Below are 18813 nucleotides of genomic sequence, written 5' to 3' on the forward strand. Positions count from 1 at the left end.
AAAAGGGGTGGGACTAAATTAGCTTATGCTTCTTCCTGCTCCTTTTTGAACATGAAAGTTATTTGTAGTTGTGGTTGCTCGTTTTCCTTTTGTTTTGCTTTGTTTATTTGTCTCTTTTAATTCTATGTTGTTGTACTTTTTCAACATGTTCAAAATAAAGATTCAATCAATCAATCAATGTGTTTCTTCCACCGTACTCTCCCTTTTTGAACCCTATTGAGGAGTTTTCTCAGCATGGAGATCTAAAGTATACGACTGAAACCCTTACACACAGGAAAATCTACTTCAAGCATTGAATGGAGCATGTGGTGAGAGGGGACTGGAATCTTGACAGGGCTGGATTCGGCATGCTAAACAATTCTTTCCTCGTTGCCTTGCAAGGGAGACCATAGCATGTGATGTAGATGAAGTCCTGTGGCCTGACCCAGCACAGAGGCCTGATGCTGAGGCAGAATAAATTATTTGAATATGCTGTAAAAATATGTAATTTTTTAATGTATATATATCTTTTTTACTGCAGCTCTTTTTTTTGTTAAAATGTGCGTACAAGAATAAATGAATGAATAGATAAATATTATTTTCCAGCTCTCTCACAGTGTTTTGTATTTATTTTTGTAGTGTGTAATCATTGCTAAGATGTGTTTGCACATTGGATGGTTTTGTGTGGTTTTTGACAGTCATGCTTGATTTTGAGAAAAGTTAAAATAGTTTTGGGTCAAATGTTTGGTTTTGCAAAACAAGTCAAAGGTTTTGTGTGTGTAGCTTGAATTTTAGAGTTTGTGTTTAGTGTTTTGAGACAAAGAGATGAGATTTTAGGAAATGTGTTTTAGCAATTCAGAAAAACTGTAAAGTATACTATTTGTATTGCAGAGCTGAAAGCTTACCAACACAAGGTGGCCGGGAACATCCTTCAAATTTAGAGATATTGCAGAAATGGAAGAAAGCAGTCCTACATATTTAATCTGTGGTTTGAAGGACATATTCTAGTTATAAACAACTCCTCGATTCCTCACAATGTTGCTGGAAGACAAGTATCTGGTTTCATACCACGTTTCTGAGATATAAGATAAGATAAGCTAAGATAACCTTTCACATTTTTAGGGCATATTTAGGGCAGAGTACAATAACCTCAGTTTTATCTGAATTTGGAAGGAGAAAATTCTTCTTCTTCTGTCAGTCTGAGCCAGCCCACCGTCTGGTGACATCATCCAGTTAGTAAAGTGGGCAGTTTCAGTGTCCGACGAGCGGTGTTAGTCCGGGGGGGATGCACTGTGGGATGTGATGTGTGCGTGAATGATAAAAAATCACACACACATGCACGTGTGATTACTGCCACAGGAACTGAGTTTGAGAATAAAGTGCCTCAAACCAAACCTCAAGCTCCTTCTTCTATACTCTGGGACAATTTGGCCTTAAGTGGTGTTCTGGCCAACACACCGGGGTGACCGTAGTGCTAAAGAGTGAATCAGTGCCACAACAATGTCGATACCTGATATCTCCACTACAACTTAAGTGATACTGCCTCAATCAGAAACATAACTAGTAAGGGTGGTCTGAGGGCATCAAACTATTTCGTACCCAACATGGAAGAGGATTAGAGCCACTGAAAAGAAAAAAAAATGGGCACATCTTTTTTTTCTTTTCCAGAATTCTGAGATTAAAGTCACTTAAATGTTAGAATTCTGGAAAAGGAAAAAAAAAAAGACATGCTCGCTTCTTTTCCGTGGCTCTAAGTCATACTCTTTCCTAATTCACGACTTCACTTAACACAACAATACCCACCCCATAGCGAGTTAGCTGCGATGGCCGAGTGGTTAAGGCGTTGGACTTGAAATCCAATGGGATCTTCCCGCGCAGGTTCGAACCCTGCTCGCAGCGTGTGCTTTGTTTCCGTCTTTTTGTTCACAGAGAAATGTAAATTTACTGACTTCAATCTTGGAATCTAAAGATGGTTATCTATAAAATAAAAATACTACGCTATGTAAAACGAAAAAAAGACTATGAGCGCATTTGAGTCATTCATTAAATGTCAGGCCGATAGTCTATGTTATACAAATCTTAAAAATACTTAACAGTTATTCCAACAAATGGCAGTAAATTATATGTTTCGATTTAAAAAAAAAGAAAAAGCAAAAGGCACCGCTGGGATTCGAACCCAGGATCTCCTGTTTACTAGACAGGCGCTTTAACCAACTAAGCCACGGCGCCTCCTACTTCAGCCGTTTGCTATTTTTGTCTTAAAGATGTATACTTACCCTGGAAAAACTAAAACGAAACATTGTGACAACAGGACGGACCCAAACTGAGCCAGGAATGTACGGAGATGGTTTGCGAACCTGGTCACTGACTTCTGTAGAGCGCTAACTAGAACTTGAATTCGCTGAAGGTATTTTTGAGGTGGGCTTTAAATTAGTTTTCAAAGCATTACTTAATGTACCTAGAACGCTGATTACAGTCTAATGTGAAGTCAGTCGATTTTAATCTTGTCACTAATACACCGTGTCAGCGAAGCAACACACTGGCGACCTGTCCACGGTGTACCACGCCTCTCGCCCTCTAGCAGGTGGAAGAGGCTCCAACCATGAATTAGGATACATGTAAGAAAATGGATGGAAGGACTATACACGCCTGATATGAAAAGAAAATATTTCTTTCTTCAAAAGTTGTCTATATTAGTCACAATATTATAATGAAATGTATTAAAAGTTAATATACACTTAATATATTGTTATTTAGTAGCATCGGGGAGAAACTGCAAGTAATTAAGTGGGGCACTGCAGGCAGCCATGCGAGAGCTGCACCCCGATGCGGTCGAGCCCTGCTGAACACCTTCTTAGCCCACTAGGTGGCAATGGAGGATACCAATTGACCAAAATGTCACACTGATGCACATCATGTGTGGAACCACTAAGTAAATTTTCATTAAGATTGATAATTATACCTATTTGCATATTTTCTTTTCCCACTAGGTGGCACTCTAACTACTGCTGACAAATAGCATATCTGTTTGGGGTGGGACTGTCATCATGCCTGTGAAGTTTGGTAGAGGCTGGTCAATGAGTTATAGCCATTTCATGCTTCATGGTGATTGATTGAAACTCGGCATGCTGTCATGACCACACCGTTTCACGAAACCCCAAAAGCTTTTCAATTTAACATCGTCAAGGTCTTTAGATTCAAGATTCAAAGCGTTTATTGTCATATGTACAAGAAGAAAAAGCATTTCTCTGTGCAATTAAATTCTTTCTTTGCTGCCACACACAAATGCCGATGCATTACAGAGAAGAAATATAGGTGTGCTGGATGCAAAGGTGGGACACAGAGGAAGACTCACTCATGCAGATGACCTGATGTGCAAACATTACTGTTAAGAGTCAGCTGTTGAGTCGGGATGTTCTAGATTTCTCACTTCTGAGCCTTTGTCCCGAGGGCAGGAGAGTGAATAGTCTATGTTGGGGGTGTGTGGAGTCTTTGAGGATGGAGGCAGCTCTCCTCTGGACTCTGCGATGGTAGATGCTCTGCAGAGAGGGCAGCAGAGTCCTGATGATCTTCTCCGCAGTTGTTATCACTCTTTGCAGGCGTTTGCAATCCATAGCAGTAGTGTTGCCGTACCATGCAGTGATGCAGCTGGCCAACGTGCTCTAATAACAGCTATAGAAGTGGTAAGCTTAGAAGTTTCTGAGCCCCTCTAAAGCTACTTCCTGCTCCATGGTAACTCAGCATGCCGGCAGGGTGTGCCATCCAGTGAAATCTCACAATTTTCACAATGAAGCGTCTTCAAGGTCTGATATGTACCTACACTGCTTTTCAGGTGGATGGGATCAACATGTGAGGAGCAGTGCATTAAAAATTCAAACGTGACATTTCCAGTTGCCACTAGGTGGCACTTTAACTTTTGCTAACAACGGCCATATCAGTGTTATAAGGTCAATTAGACAAGGTCTCTTTGAGTATAGCAATTTTGTGCTTCATGGTAAAACATCGGAATTCGCCATGTCGCCAGGGTCACACCCTTTGACGAAGACTGCTGGTTTACTTGTGGCTCCAAGGGTATTTAAAAGTAGAATGGAAGGCAGAGCCTTCGGCTTCTCTCCCAAGGAACAAAATACAGTAAATGTCTAGAAAAAAATATAGACATATATTACCATTATGGGTAATTCTACAAAATGCCTTTTATTATTATACTCATATGCCTGCCTTTTATTATTTTTATATACATATAACAACCTTCGTAACAGTGCATGGTTTGCCATTTTTAGGTTTTTCTTTCTGTTTAACCCATAAGAGATGGACTCTAAAACATTTCATGGGCAAGCAGTCTGACACCTTTGGGATCGTGCCTCTTTTGACTGCCAAACGGTGGAGCAAAGACGTTCACACAGAGGTAGTGTAGGAGCCATTTTTCTTGTTTCTTGGCAAGAAAACCAGACAATGCAAATGAAATAAATAACTCGTGAATATGAATGGAAACAAAGATTGGCATGGTGAACTTTGACTGAGTGCACGTATAAAACTACTACCAAACAATTAGCAACCAGAGCGTCAAAATAATGGATTTAGCCGCTACAGGTAGAGGAAGCCTTTTGTCTGCTGGTACACATGTACAATACTCCACAATATTCCAGTACTCCACAACAGTCAGGCTATATCTCTGTTTGGATATATCTTTGACCTAACCATCTCACACTGCTGGGCTGTCTGTAAGAGAGGCTATGACAAGTCATTTTTTCAATTCAATTTTATTTATTTAGCGCCAAATCACAACAACAGTCCCCTCAAGGCACTTTATATTGTAAGGTCGACCCTACAGTAATACATACAGAGAAAAACCCAACAATCATGTGACCCCCTATGAACAAGCACTTTGGCGACAGTGGGAAGGAAAAACTCCCTTTTAACAGGAAGAAACCTCCAGCAGAACCAGGCTCAGGGAGGGGCGGGGCCATCTGCTGCGACCGGTTGTGGAGAGAGAAGGAAGACAGGATAAAGACATGCTGTGGAAGAGAGACAGAGGCCGTTTATCAATGCCCAAGTACGCGAGTACGTACTCGCGTGCTCGGTGAGTACGTACCCGCCGAGAACGCGAGTACGTACTCGCGTGCTCGGTGAGTACGTACCCGCCGAGAACGCGAGCACGGACTCGTGGGCCGTTTCTCAATTCTCAAGTACCCGAGCACGGACTCGTGATTTGTACAGTCGGAACACCAGCGTACGTGATGATGTCACAGGTCCGGAGTTTTTACTGCCGTCCCCTCCTAATTTAACTGTGAGTAACATGTTATGAAGTTTAACTTTAATCACAGCCAAACCGGTTTACTCAGGAACAAATAAAACACTGAAATGAACCAAACATTAACATTTAGAAGTGATCTAAGTGACTTATATATCATTTTTAACCTCAGTAGTGAAACCTCTATTAATAAAAATAGTGTACATGTACATACGTGTACATACCTTAATAAAAACAAGCAGGTGAGATGTTAGAACGCTTTTATTTCTATTCTAGTGGACACTCAATACTATAGACAGCTGCTGGGGTTTCTTTAACCTCAGTAGTGAGAAGACCGCGAGCGGGGGGGGCGATGTGCCAGGAGTCCGCTGTTGAGTTTTGGACGAAATGCATTCTGGGATATATAGCTGTCCCAAGTCTACACCGATGCATGCTCGATAAAATGGGCGGATCGAGAACACATCCGGGACTTTTTCGCGTTCTCGGCGTGATGCGTACTTCGAATTGGAACAGTACTTGGTCTCCGACTGATGACGTATCACGAGTACACGAGAACGCAAGTACGCACAAGTACGCATATTGATAAACGCCCAGAGATTAATAACAGGTATGAGTAGGTTAGACTTGGTAAGAGATGTTTGGTTCATGCATGGTGTCTGTGAACGCAGCATGAACATTCACCCCTCCCGTAGCTGTTAATCAGAAGCTGGTTATAAGGAGCACCTGTGACCTCCTCCTGATCCCTGCCAGTTTGCACTCATTCCTGTTGAAGGTGGGTGAAGATCACAGGCTGTCTTTGGTGTTTGAAGATCGGACTCCTTTCCCCTGGCTGCTGTTTAAGCTGCGTAACTGTTGAAGGGTGGTAAGCAGGATCCTTATAGATTGTCTGGAATTTTGACTTATAGTAGGGTGGGCCCTGGATCACTGCTTTCTTTTTCTTGTTACAGGCCTACGCACTGCTGCTGTCTTGTTGTTGCCTTGTTATTGCTTTGTTGTGGTTGTGTTGACTGGCATTGACTGGTTCTTTGTGTTTTATGGTGTTTTAGTGTTAACTGTTGTACTTTAATCATGGTTTTAATAGGAGTTTAAGTTTCAGAGAGACTACACGGGTGAGTAATTGGTGGCACCCTTGGGCACTCCCCCATGTAGGTTGCCTCCCCAAGTGGCCGGTCAAAATGGTTGTTTAAATATTTTACTGAGCTGCTCGTGACAGCGAACCTTATTCTTTTAAGTAATGTTTGTTAATAAAGTGTTTTAATAAAGTGCTGTATTGTCAGTTCGGCTCATTGCCCCGACTGTCCCTTTTTAAAAAACTTATATTTTTTGAACCTGTCGTTGGGAAAACAAAACCGACTTCGACATTAGAAAGTAAAAACAAACTCTTGTCATTTACCTGTTTATTGCTTGATGACTTCGTGTAGTATGAATGTGGGCGAAACTGTTAAAAGTCAAATTTGTGCTTGTTTGTGTTGAGCAGCCGATCAAACAAGTTCAGAATTGTAAATGTGTTCAAGCACATTCAGGCCTGTGAGACTCATTGAGACGCTCAGACAGTGAAGCATGACTCTGTGCTACATGCACACATCTCTACATCTCTACATCTCTACATCATCTACATGTGTGAGCTGGAGGGAGTTAGGTTGGAAAAGTCTGATAAGATACTTTATTACGACATACCAAAAATCTCACTAGGACTGTGACCCTCCCATTTACTGGAGAAATTGTGGAAATACAAATGCCAACTATTATCATATTTTCTGGGACTGTCAGGTTATGAAAACTTAAAGGAAGGCAACACGAGATGTTTGGAAGCTGCTTGCCTTTAGAAATTAAAACTTTCATTCTTTGGACTCATGCCAGAAAGATGGACTGAGAACAATAAATACTTAATATTTTATTGATGGCAGGCAAAAAAGCCCTCACAAAGAAATGGCTTTCATGTGAGAGCCCAACTTGGAACATGTGGATGGAAGTCAATGGCCACTTACAGGAAGGAGAAAATGACAGCAGATGTGAACTACAAGATGGACCCGTGTGTACCAAGATGGAAGAAATGGATGAACTATATAATAACATGCAGGACAGATCTTGACTTTAACCTTGGATAATATATTAGCTATATCACTGATTAAATCTCACTTCCCTAAGGGTTTGTTTTTGTTTAATTTTTCTTTTGTGGATGGGTGTGATTTTTTTTTTTTTTTTTTTTTTTTTTAAATAAAGGACATGTAGATATCGATAAATTGTGGAAGCTGATGCACATGTTACTGTACAGTGATTCCTAAATATCAGTAACTACATTTATAAAAAAAAAAAAAAGACACTTACTCAGTATTAAATTGTTTTTTGTTTTGTTTTTTCTTCAGTGTTTTCATAAAAGCCTGATTTTGATTAATCTGCTACTATAGGGAGAAGAGCAGGAGGTTGAAGGAGAAATGTGAAATCTTTCATCCTCCAAAATGGAAAATGGCTGAAAATAAAAACGGGTCCGACGTTATCCAACTCCTAAGTTTATAAATTCTGCACTCAGCTTTGTGGTCTGCAATGGCACTGAAATGACGCCAGATGCTCATTTTACATTTTCGGCCCCTCCTCTCTCTGTGTACCCGGCCTGTACCACTAACTTGGTGTCTTCGGAATGTCCGCCCTTCCCCCCTCCCACCTTTCACGTAATGGTATGATCCTAGTCTGTCTGCGTGTGATTGGTGTCCATCAACACAAAGCCCCGCCCCTGCCTGCATGGTTTCTCAGCAGGGCCCCAAGTCTGGGCTCGCACTTACCGACCAGTCAGTAATAAGTCACGCATTATCTCGTATGCCCCGGAAGTTTGCCCCCCCGCCGTAGACAGTATTATTGGAAGGCAGACTAACTGTCGTTGCTTCATTCCAAAACGCTTCAGCTTTGTTAGAATAAACAGTTGATTGTGGAATATGAAGTAGTGAATACATTTCATGGAAGGAAATTCCCGATTTCTGAAAATAAGCGATCTTCTATCTGTTCACCACGATCACACCCATTTACTCACCTAACCTCAAACACTTGAGTTTTCCATTTCTTCTGTGTTTCATTGGCTGCTTTGCACTTTCAGGGATTATATAAAACTGTTTCATCATACATACAACAGGAATTTATGTAACAAATTACTTTCTGTTGTTTTTGTAGGCTTGGTCCCTGTATATCAGTAAAATGTTAAAATAATTGAGGAATAGTGCTGGATATGAATATGATAACTGCGCCTCAGTTTTATCTCATTTTGTTTGGACGGCTAAGAGCCCTTTCGTATACAGCTCAACATGATAGTCAATAGACTAAAAGTGTTAATACATTTCTGTATAAATGTGATTGGCCCCCTCTCTACTTATTTCATAGAGAATACATTTAGAAAAGGAGAGGCTAGTTTGAAAGTAAGACATTCTGACCAGAAGGGCCAGTGTATCTTCATCAGTGACTTTTGTCTTCAGAGATATTTATGTACTTCAAGTTTTAATCAAAACGTCTAAAATAATGGGGCCTCCAAGTCAAAAGTACCTGCTGTTAATATGGAGTGCTTCAAAGTTTTGAAACTTTTGATAGTTTTATGAAAGAAATGGATAAAAAAAAAAAAGAAGTAATTAAGATAAAACACATGAATGAGTTGTTCTAACAAATTATTTTCATCTGCGATCAGGCTTTATAGCCGAACTGCTATGAACCCAGTTTACTTTGAATTGCAAGTCAGTGTTTTTCAAATTACTTTTAAACCACAAACTATTAGAACTGATCAGCAGCTTAATTAATTGTAGCATCCTACCAAAATGCTTTCATCATGGACACTAGAGAAGACTGGACTCAGTAGGTTCACTAACAGTGTGTTTATTTACAGTGAAGGTAAAAACAATAGACAGCATAAGGAATGATAGCTGGAATGTCCTGGTCTCCACCACAGATTCACAGATAAGCTGTTTTTCAAGGAAAAACTCGCTCTTGGCAGCTCCCTCAGACACAACCAGGTACCTGCACAGAGAAGAAATATAGGTGTGCTGGATGCAAAGGTGGGACACAGAGCAAGACTTACTGCAACAGAAGGTGCAGTTAATGAACATAAAACAGGAGAGGAGAGAGCATGTTGTAGCTAGACAGACAGAAAGTGGATGAGTCAACACAAGAGACTCGAGGACCACATCAGCTTTGATGTGTGGAGATAGAGGTCTCTGAAGAAATGTTACACCCAGGACTTATTGTACCAGCAGCTGTGACGGGCTGATACAGAGGAACAACCACACTCCCATGTGACACATCAGTCATAACATGATCATCCTTCGCCCTATTACTCAAAAGGCAGCAGTCCATCATCACCACACTTTTTTAGGCTATACTATAGCAATATATATTTTATTTATGTAATATAAATAAAAGTAAATATTTTAATTTTACCCAAAGACACTAAAATTAGTTAATTTTAAGCCTTCAGGTTTTGTTGAAATTCATAATTATATATAAAAATGATAATGTTGTGAACTAGCACAATATAAATACAACTGAACTGAAATTTCTGCTTATCCTATTTATTTTAACTCAATTTTCAAACCCATGAGGTTTATTCAAGTCACCTGGATTCTAACCAAAGAGTACACAGAGAGGTATCAGTGACTGTGTAGCCAGACTGTGTGGAGCGTAGAGGTGGAGCTCCCAAATGACAGAGGATTTATAAAAAGGCACCTGAGGCTGTAGCTCAGGTCACCTACTAATCAAAAGGTTAGTGGTTTGATCCCCGCCTGCTCCAATCTACAGTGCCAAATATCTTTTGGCAAGATACTAATTATCTATCTATACTATTAGGCAGTTATGTAAATCGCTTTGAGCGCTCAGATAGATTAGAAACAGTCCATTTACCAATATGAGAAGGCGAAGGAAAACTAAGCACAAGAGACAAATAACTGTCAAAATAAAACAGGAAATAAGACCTATAACTAAATAGCAAAACATGAATATATAAAAAAATTAACCATGGAGAAAGTGATACAGAAGGATGAGCCAAACACAGAGGGAACAAATAAACCCAATAACTAGGACAAAAATACGTGGGAATAAATACAAATCAATAGCTAAGCAATAACAGAACTAAGAGTCAGTGTGTGATGTTATTTGCTGTCTTGGCAACAGTTCATTCCTGTTTTCTCTCACAGAGAACTGAGTGGGTGAACAAACCAAATTTCCAGTCACAGCCTTACATGGAATTTACTAAATCCTCAGGGGTTGTGGGGCTTTTGCCAAGTTACAGTAACCAGATGTGTTGATGCATCTTCATATTTCAGGAAACATTGTCTAAAGCAAAAACAGCATAATGTGTAAAAATAACGGTGGTGATCCCGAAGGCTTGATAACTGACTCGTCATCCCATTGTTCACTGCTGTTATTCTCTCACTGTTGTGGCTGTGTCACATTCCCAGGGTATTAGTAGTGGGAGCTTCTCAGGCTTAATAAGCAAATAGCTGGTATTTTCAAGACAGAAAACTACAGCTATTTAAAAACCAAGGCAAACTATACCAGACACTGTCAATGACCATAAACATTTGTCACAGTTATCTTAGAATAAAGAAAGATCTGGTTCCCAAACTTTGTCATTAAAATTTGTTGCCTAGGTTTGTATTTTTCTTTGGAATTATTTTGAATGTTTTATATAAGGTGAACTAGTTTAAACTGATTTTCTTTTTTAATAAGGTATTCATGAAAATACATTTGCAAATCTTTTCAGTGTGAGTATAGCTCAAGAGGCAAATCGTCTACATCTGCTATCAGAAGGTTGGTGGTTTGATCTCTGGATGCTTCAGTTTGCATGCCAAATATACTTTGACAAGATACTAACCCCGAGTTCCCCCAGTGCATCCACCACAATGTGAGTGTAGGTTAGATAGAAAAGCTCTCAAGGATGAAACAGCTTGTGTGAATGAGGCTTGTTTTATAAGGTCCCCTCGCAGAAACGATGGTTCCAACAGCACAACATCTGTTCACCTTAAATACAAAGCAGGTACAAATAATTAAGAATAAAATATCAGCTGCAATTTTGGTGTTTCATTCAACAGCATGAGAGGTCACAATTATAGAAGTTAACACAAGTGAGCCAGAAACAGATGAAAACAAAATAAATAGCAGTGCTCGTTCACAGACAGCGCTGAAAGTGGAGTCCAAGGTTTTCCTTTTAATCGATCTCATTTCTTTCTGATGTTCTAAGAGGCTGTTGTATCCATTTGTATTTATTTATTTTATACTTATTTTGTATTTTTGGTGATTCTTATGTTTCTGTTACTCTGGATAATCCACAGATTGTTTTGGTCCTACCTTTTAGGAAAATGGTTGACACTGTATTCTAATGATTAAGAGGTGCAGTTTGGTAGTTTCTGTGTTTCCTGGGTATCTGCAGTGTTTTAACATCTTCTAGTCCTTTTTGTTTCTTTGTTTCTTAGTGATGGATATTTAAACACTCCACAACAAAATCAGGTCCAGGAAGCTGTTTGGTTTTGCTTTTTTCTATATAACAAGTGGCTTCAATTACATTTTGTTAGCCTGCCACAAGCTTCAGTAGAAAGACTCGGAAAAAGTGTGTAAAATGCAAATCTCTGTCTACCAGATGCTTGGTGAGTAGTGGGATAAGGAATGTTAAAAGCTGTGACCAAATTTGGAATTCTGATGCATGACCACCCAAAGTGAGAGCACATGAGCATGTATACCACTCACTGCAGCACTGGATTATATATGTTTTTAACCTGTGACAGGTTAAAAGAAGTCAAAAATATTCTTCCAAAGAAAAACAAACAACAGATAGCACATTTACTTCCACGCCATATTTCCTGTAGAAAAATGCAGAGCATTCGAGTGTGCAGCACTTGCCTGTCAGCAAGCAATTTTTATTACATTCAGACATTCTAAAAAAAATCAGTGATTGAGAAACATTACTGTGCATTCACCTCTGACTAACTGCTCTAGCATGAGCAGGAAGAACAGACTAATGTGTGTGTGTGTGTGTGTGTGTGTGTGTGTGTGTGTGTGTGTGTCCGTGTGGGGAAAGAGTTAAGCGACTTTCCATATCCTCAATGATAAATTGGAAAAAGAGACAGGGAAAAAAGTGAGAGGGAGGGTGAGTGGACATGTGTGTTCATGAAAAGGAAGTCTGTCCAGACAGTGTCAGATGACATCATCGTCTCCAACACTGTGTGTTTATGTGTGTGCAAAGGACGGGGCAGTCTTTTAGTATAAATAGATGAAGCGCTGTCAGTATTTCAAACTCAGGGAGCAGCAGAGAAGATCCAACCTGAACAAACAGGGCTCTGATATACTACACTGGACACATCCCAGCTACAAGGTAAGGACCTGAACTTGACAGTTCAGACTTTAGCTTATACATACAGCCACACACAGCATTACAAGGAATTACAAGGGACATTGTTATTTAGTACAATAAAGTGTAATTTAGCCTCTTAAGTAGTTTTCAGTTGATCCTGTACGCATCCATAAATTACACCGTCAATCACACGTGCACAGCTGTTTTTAATATAGATGTCTATTATGTTGACTTACATTCAGTTCCTAAGGACAAACTGACTCTGTTATAAATCCTATCCTGAATTATTATTATTAAGTTTATTATTATTAAATCTCATTATCCTGAGTCAGTGTTTGACTGAAGCCCAGTTAGAAGACTGAAATCTACACTAGGAGTGGACTAATATATTCATTTTCTTTTACATCTACCAGTTTAACATGTTTTCTTTCGGTTTTTATTTATTTTCATACTCTTGAGCCTTTCTGTATGCAAGTTTTTACAGTCATTATTTTAAGACATCATTTTATGGCCACCTTTTGACAGCTCCTTAAACTTTCTCTGTACCATTGTGTAATCCAGTGCAGTTTCTTACTAAGAATTGGAAAGGATCTGCTGACACGAGGTTCAGCGGTTAAACAAAAATCCACTCCTCTTTAAATGGATACAAAATCTGTTTCTTAAGAATGTATCAGTTTTAGTGATGTAGTGTACAATCACTGCGAGAAAAGCTGTTTGAGTAGAAAGGTTATACTTGCAGTTGTCAGATACAGAGGTATCTGCTGCATATTGAATCACCACTATTCATATTTGATGAAACTGTATTTTTTCTTTTCCAGAATGCTTTGCGTATATATTTTCCTGGTGCTGGCTCTGAGCAGAGTAGGACTGAGTTCTCTGCAGGATAAGCAGACTGATTTTGGGCTGAAGGTCTTCTACCAGTTGGCCCAGGGGTCTACAGACAAGAATGTGGTCTTGTCCCCATATGGTGTGGCCTCTGTTCTGGCCATGGCTCAGCTTGGTGCAAACGGAAACACCAGCAAGGCCTTAACTACAGCTATGGGTTTTTCTCTGCGAGGTGAGTGACATATAGATCCAGACAACAAAGTGGGACTGAAGCAACAGGAACAGGTTACAGGAAATAATGAGATTACATCCATAAAGTTTTTAGCATCAGGACAACAATATGGCATTATTTACTGTTTACACATACTGTAACATTTCCAATAGGAAGTTTGTAACTAAGTTAAAGAAAGATAAAAAAAACAGTAGAGGGAGCAGTTTTTATCTTTCTGCAAGTGAGGTGACTAGTTTTGTGAATTTGGTAGATTAGAGCATGTCAAGACCATAACCTTGAAAAAAAGCCTCCTATGGTTTACTCCCGCAGAGCGAGGGATGCTTCGGCAGCAGTGGCTTCTGCAGCAGGGCCTGTCCACTGAGGAGGGGGTAGAAATAGCCAACGGGGTGATGGTGGAGAGGAAGATGAATCTGGAGAAGAGATATCACCGGAACTTGGCCAAGGCCTTCAAGACCCACCCTCACCAGGTGGACTTCACAAAGCCAGACCAAGCCATCAGCGTTATCAATGCATGGGTCTCAGATCACACTGCAGGTATATTCAGATAGCAGACTCAAACCCCTCTGAAACCTCCATCAGCTTTGATTTAAGCGGACATCTATCTTTGCATCCATCTTTGAAATTGTTTGGTCATCTGTTCTGCAGGTCTTATCCCTGAATTCTTGCAATCTGGATCTCTGACTGATCAGACCCGCCTCGTCCTCCTTAATGCGCTCCACTTCCAGGGCCTCTGGAAAATTCCCTTTGACCCAAAACTGACACAGGAGAGGATGTTCCACTGTGCCAATGGCAGCACTGTGCCAGTCCACATGATGAGAATCACCAACCGCTTCAACTATGGTGGGCCACGTCGTTGCACTTGTTTATCAAACGGTTCCACAGATGACTAAAGTCTCTATCTGTATTTACTTATTAAGGCCTTTCTTTTCCCCTCAATTAACAGGAGAGTTTGTAACTGCTGATGGAGTGGATTACGATGTGATTGAGGTCCCATATGAGGGAGACTTACTGAGCATGCTCTTGGTGTCTCCCTTTGAGCCTGAAGTTCCTCTGAGCAAGCTCAGTGCAGACCTGAGCAGCCAGAAGATCCGACAGTGGAGGACAGAGCTGAGGAATGTCAAGAGGCAGCTGGCCTTGCCTAGGTAAGAGAGAGCTGGTCAGAGTGTATCTTTGGAGCTAACAATAAATTATATTGTTTCATATTGATTATTACAAGAAAACACAAGAAACTGAAAGACTGGTATTTTGAAGGTTTACTCTGGACTCTGAGGTGAATTTGAAGACTGCGCTAGTCAACATGGGACTAGGAGACATCTTCAACCCAGCTTCTGCAGACTTCACACGCATCACCTGTAAGTCAACCTTTTTGTTAAATGTTCATCTCTCCGGGGTAGCTGTAGTTCCCGAGGTGCAGCAGGTCATCTACCAATCAGAAAGTTGGTGGTTTGATCCCTAGCTACCCCAGTCTGTATGCCAAATATCCTCAGGCAAGATACTAACCGCAAGTTGCTCTCCGATGCATCCACTGGAGTATAATTAAGTGTGAATGTTAGCTAGAAAGCACTTAAGCATATGAATTGTGTAAATGAGACAAGTAAAGCACTGTGAGTGCTCAGGTAGATAGAACAGTGCTATATAAGAACCAGTCCATTTACTGTTTGCACTGACTGACATATCCTGGTCAGCAATGACTCCAAGATTCCTTACAAACTTGGAGTCATGAGTGTACTGTGTTGTTACATGAACAAATTGGAGTGTGTTACAGATACAATTCAAACAACTGAACTGTTTAACACCAGTGGTGTTTTAATGAGGTCCACTGTCAGAGTCTGTGAGAAGATAGCTCATGACCGTCACTAAAGCTGTTTTTGTGCTATGATGCACTCTTAATCCTGACTAAAGCTTTTTAAATAAACCAGTCTTTCAGAGATGATCACTCAGTATTTTTTTATAACTGCTCTTTCAAGATATATATACATATATCTTGAAAGAGCAGTTATAAAAAAAAAACTGAGTGATCATCTCTGAAAGACTGGTTCATATATATATATACATATATATATATATATATATATATATATATATATATATATACATATATATACATATATATATATATATATATATATATATATATATATACATATGAAGAAATAAAATCCTTTTAAAGTAATGGTTTAATTAAAACCACCTTAAAAGCCTGTGGTCACCTGTCAATAAAGACGGTCCATATTTCAAATTGAAGCATTTTAAGCCTTAATGACGGATTATAAATAAGCAGATAAAAAAAATGAAGGTTTTAAAAAAAACTACATAATGAAAACAAACAAACATATTTTTATCTAATTTTTTATTCTTAATTTATTCATTTGTTTTTTTGTGTTTTTCCCTCTAGTGGATCAAAGGCTGTGTGTGTCAAAGGTCCTGCAAAAACTGAAAATTGAGGTGAATGAAGAGGGAACCAAAGGAGCAGCATCAACAGGTACCCTCATTTTTCAGTTCTATATATATTTATTTGTGGCACAGGCGATACAATTGATTTTTTTTTTTTTTAAATTTTGTCTAAGTATTAAACATAATATGATGTAAGCTAAAAGGGGATATTGAAAATAGGCAACATAAGCAGAGGTCTTATTGATTTATAGATGCAGAGAAAATATTTTAATCATATTTTGTGATTAATCAAATTGTAACAAATACTTTTCAACAAAAAAATGTATCAGGAGAACTATTTGAAGATAATGTAAGGGGTCCAAATGGGGTCCCCACATAAACCCAACACTGACCTTTCCCCCCCTTTCTGTTTCATTGTTCTTAGCTGCTGTCATGTTTTCTCGTATGGCAGTAGAGGAGATCGTTCTAGACCGACCTTTCCTTTTCCTTATCCAGCACAAACTCACAGGTAACCTTTCACTAGAATACAATTTTACAATACCAGACTGCTGATCATCCAGGTAGGGTGGCTCTCTAATGTTCTCCCTTTTATGTTTAGGTGCTGTTCTTTTCATGGGTCACTTCAACCAGCCTCAACAGTAACCCACTCTGAGCCCACTCTCTGCGTGAGACTACTAAAATTCCACATAATGGCCATCGAATGGATGACATATCTGACATATACTACTTAAATCAGATGACATATTTGAAACTGCAAACTAAATCACTGGAAAGTTTATTTAGAACAGTATTGAAAGAGATTTTGTTTAAAAAAATATTTCTTTATAGATTATTTATTTCTCTGAATGTTTCTGGCTGATAAAACATAATGCGATATAAAGGAAAGTGAACATATGAGGTATTTCACCTGTTTCTGATACAAAAGATAGTGATTTAATTGAAAGGGAGGGACGCTGATGCATTAGTATTTATAAAGAGTTATATTTTAATATTACTATTTTATATTACTGTTAAAAAATTATATTTCATATTTTTTGGTTGTTTTGTTCTTACATTTTTATTTCTGTCACTATGCTTATATTTATTAAACTACTATATTTTTTACAATGTTGCAGTCTTTGAACAGTTCTTTGAAAGGTTAACACTGACTTTTTCTGCTTTCCCCCTGATTCAAGCATCAAAAGGCATCTAACAAATCAGTATTGTGTCTACACATAACAGACATGTTATGTTCCCATTTCTTTAGTTAAACCTGCCAAACATAAGTTTGGCATGAAACAGCATTTTTGTACCATTAAGGTGCAAAATAGGTATTAGCTGAAAACTTGAAATACCAAGCATGGTGTGCAGTGACTGAGGAAACTAGACAAGTGGAAGACAAAAGCATGTCTAAAAAAAAATCTGTATCTATCTACAGTAGATAAACAGTATCTGAAAGCAAGATATAGGGGTGGGGTGGGGTCCCGACACTGATTCACCAAAGCAAAGAAAACCTGTCAGGAAGCCATTCTTAAGAAGGGGAAACATTACACAAGAACTGGAGTGAAAATGAGGCAAGAGGTCTTCATTTTTCAGCATCATATGATCCCAAACACACCGCCAATGCAGTAAAAAGCATAGATAAACACCCAGTGGAACACACTGAGAGCCTGCACTTCAACATTATTGAATCTGTGTGGGATTATCTTGACACAGAACAGGCAAAAAACAGCCAAAGCAGAGCTTCAACAGGTCTTTTGAGAAATTTAGAGATTATTCCTGAAGAGCAATTAAAGAAATCACAAATCTTGCCTAAGAGAGTTCAAACTGTGTTGAAGAATAAAAGTGGTGACACCATGTATTAACTTCCATGTATACATATATATATATATATATATATATATATATATATATATATATATATATATATATATATGTAATCTCAACGGAAATGAAGATTTTCAACCTACAGAGGGCCGAATTCAAAGGCTCCAAAAAGTGTTCATTCTGCTCCTACTGTGACAAAGGAGCGGTTCTGTTAAAATCTCCTTCATGCTTTGAGAGTGTGCTGGGAGACACACCCAAACCTTCTGTCAATGATACATATTAATGTACCAGGCATCTGTGAAAACAGAATTTATGAAGTTTAACGGAGTTAGATGTTAGCAGGAAGTTAGCTCGCTAGTTTCCACCTAAACATGATATATCATGTTCTGACTGAGAGATTTCTGAAAAAATTAAAACACAGTTATGGTTAGCATGATATAAACATATTATCACAGTGAAGCTGGAGGATAAAACTTTTTTCCACTCGATAAAAGTTAACGTGAGGGTTCCCGATGGTTAGGGACAAATGCAATCGCATGGCAGGATGCTGTAAACGGACCAAACTTCAGGGATAGGGCAGAGATAGCTCAGTAGGTAGAGTGATTGCCCCATGATCGGAAGGTTGGGGGTTTGAATCCACTGAACGGCTACCCTGAGGTACTCCTGAGCAAGGTACGGTCCCTACACACTGCTCCCTGGGTGCTGCATTGGTGGCTGCCCACTGCTTCACTGGGTGAATGGGTTAAATGCAGTGTATGTGTTGGTCCCTACACACACATTATACAAGGTCAGGGTGTATACTGCTGCATGGGCTGGGCTGTAGTTACATCATAAGGTTTTAAAAACTGAGCTTTAAAATGAACAGTGGTAATAAAAACTGAGAGAGGCTGAAAGTGATCACTGACATTTTAGGGGCTCGTTCAGAATAAATAGAACAAAACAGAAAAAATTAAAACTTTAAATTAAAGTTTTAAAAAAAACTTTAAAACTAAAAACACAACAGCCTTA

General features: G+C 39.1%; 1 protein-coding gene and 2 non-coding genes across 3 annotated transcripts; 2 read left to right on the forward strand and 1 right to left on the reverse strand.

Moving 5' to 3' along the window:
* Positions 1 to 1796: 1796 nt before the first annotated feature.
* Positions 1797 to 1878, forward strand: trnas-uga (transfer RNA serine (anticodon UGA)). The gene has a single exon. It is a non-coding gene; the product is annotated as a tRNA-Ser (tRNA).
* Positions 1879 to 2134: 256 nt separating this feature from the next.
* Positions 2135 to 2208, reverse strand: trnat-agu (transfer RNA threonine (anticodon AGU)). Its single transcript has one exon. It is a non-coding gene; the product is annotated as a tRNA-Thr (tRNA).
* Positions 2209 to 12315: 10107 nt separating this feature from the next.
* serpine1 (serpin peptidase inhibitor, clade E (nexin, plasminogen activator inhibitor type 1), member 1) lies at positions 12316 to 17103 on the forward strand. Its single transcript, XM_003460117.5, has 9 exons — positions 12316 to 12569; positions 13367 to 13605; positions 13915 to 14139; positions 14251 to 14445; positions 14549 to 14747; positions 14857 to 14957; positions 16001 to 16087; positions 16424 to 16507; positions 16598 to 17103. The coding sequence occupies exons 2-9, from the start codon at positions 13368 to 13370 to the stop codon at positions 16639 to 16641; spliced, it is 1173 nt and encodes a 390-aa protein (XP_003460165.1). The 5' UTR covers positions 12316 to 12569; position 13367; the 3' UTR covers positions 16642 to 17103.
* Positions 17104 to 18813: the final 1710 nt, after the last annotated feature.

This window comes from Oreochromis niloticus, linkage group LG3 (assembly GCF_001858045.2).
Source record: "Oreochromis niloticus isolate F11D_XX linkage group LG3, O_niloticus_UMD_NMBU, whole genome shotgun sequence".
NCBI classification, from domain to species: Eukaryota; Metazoa; Chordata; class Actinopteri; order Cichliformes; family Cichlidae; genus Oreochromis; species Oreochromis niloticus.

Bases quoted from the DNA above. Each gene is read 5' to 3' on its own strand.
- serpine1 (XM_003460117.5), top strand. From the start codon at position 13,368: ATGCTTTGCGTATATATTTTCCTGGTGCTGGCTCTGAGCAGAGTAGGA. The intron at 13,606-13,914 runs GTGAGTGACATA...TTACTCCCGCAG, and splicing joins TATGGGTTTTTCTCTGCGAG to AGCGAGGGATGCTTCGGCAG. The intron at 14,140-14,250 runs GTATATTCAGAT...TCTGTTCTGCAG, and splicing joins GGTCTCAGATCACACTGCAG to GTCTTATCCCTGAATTCTTG.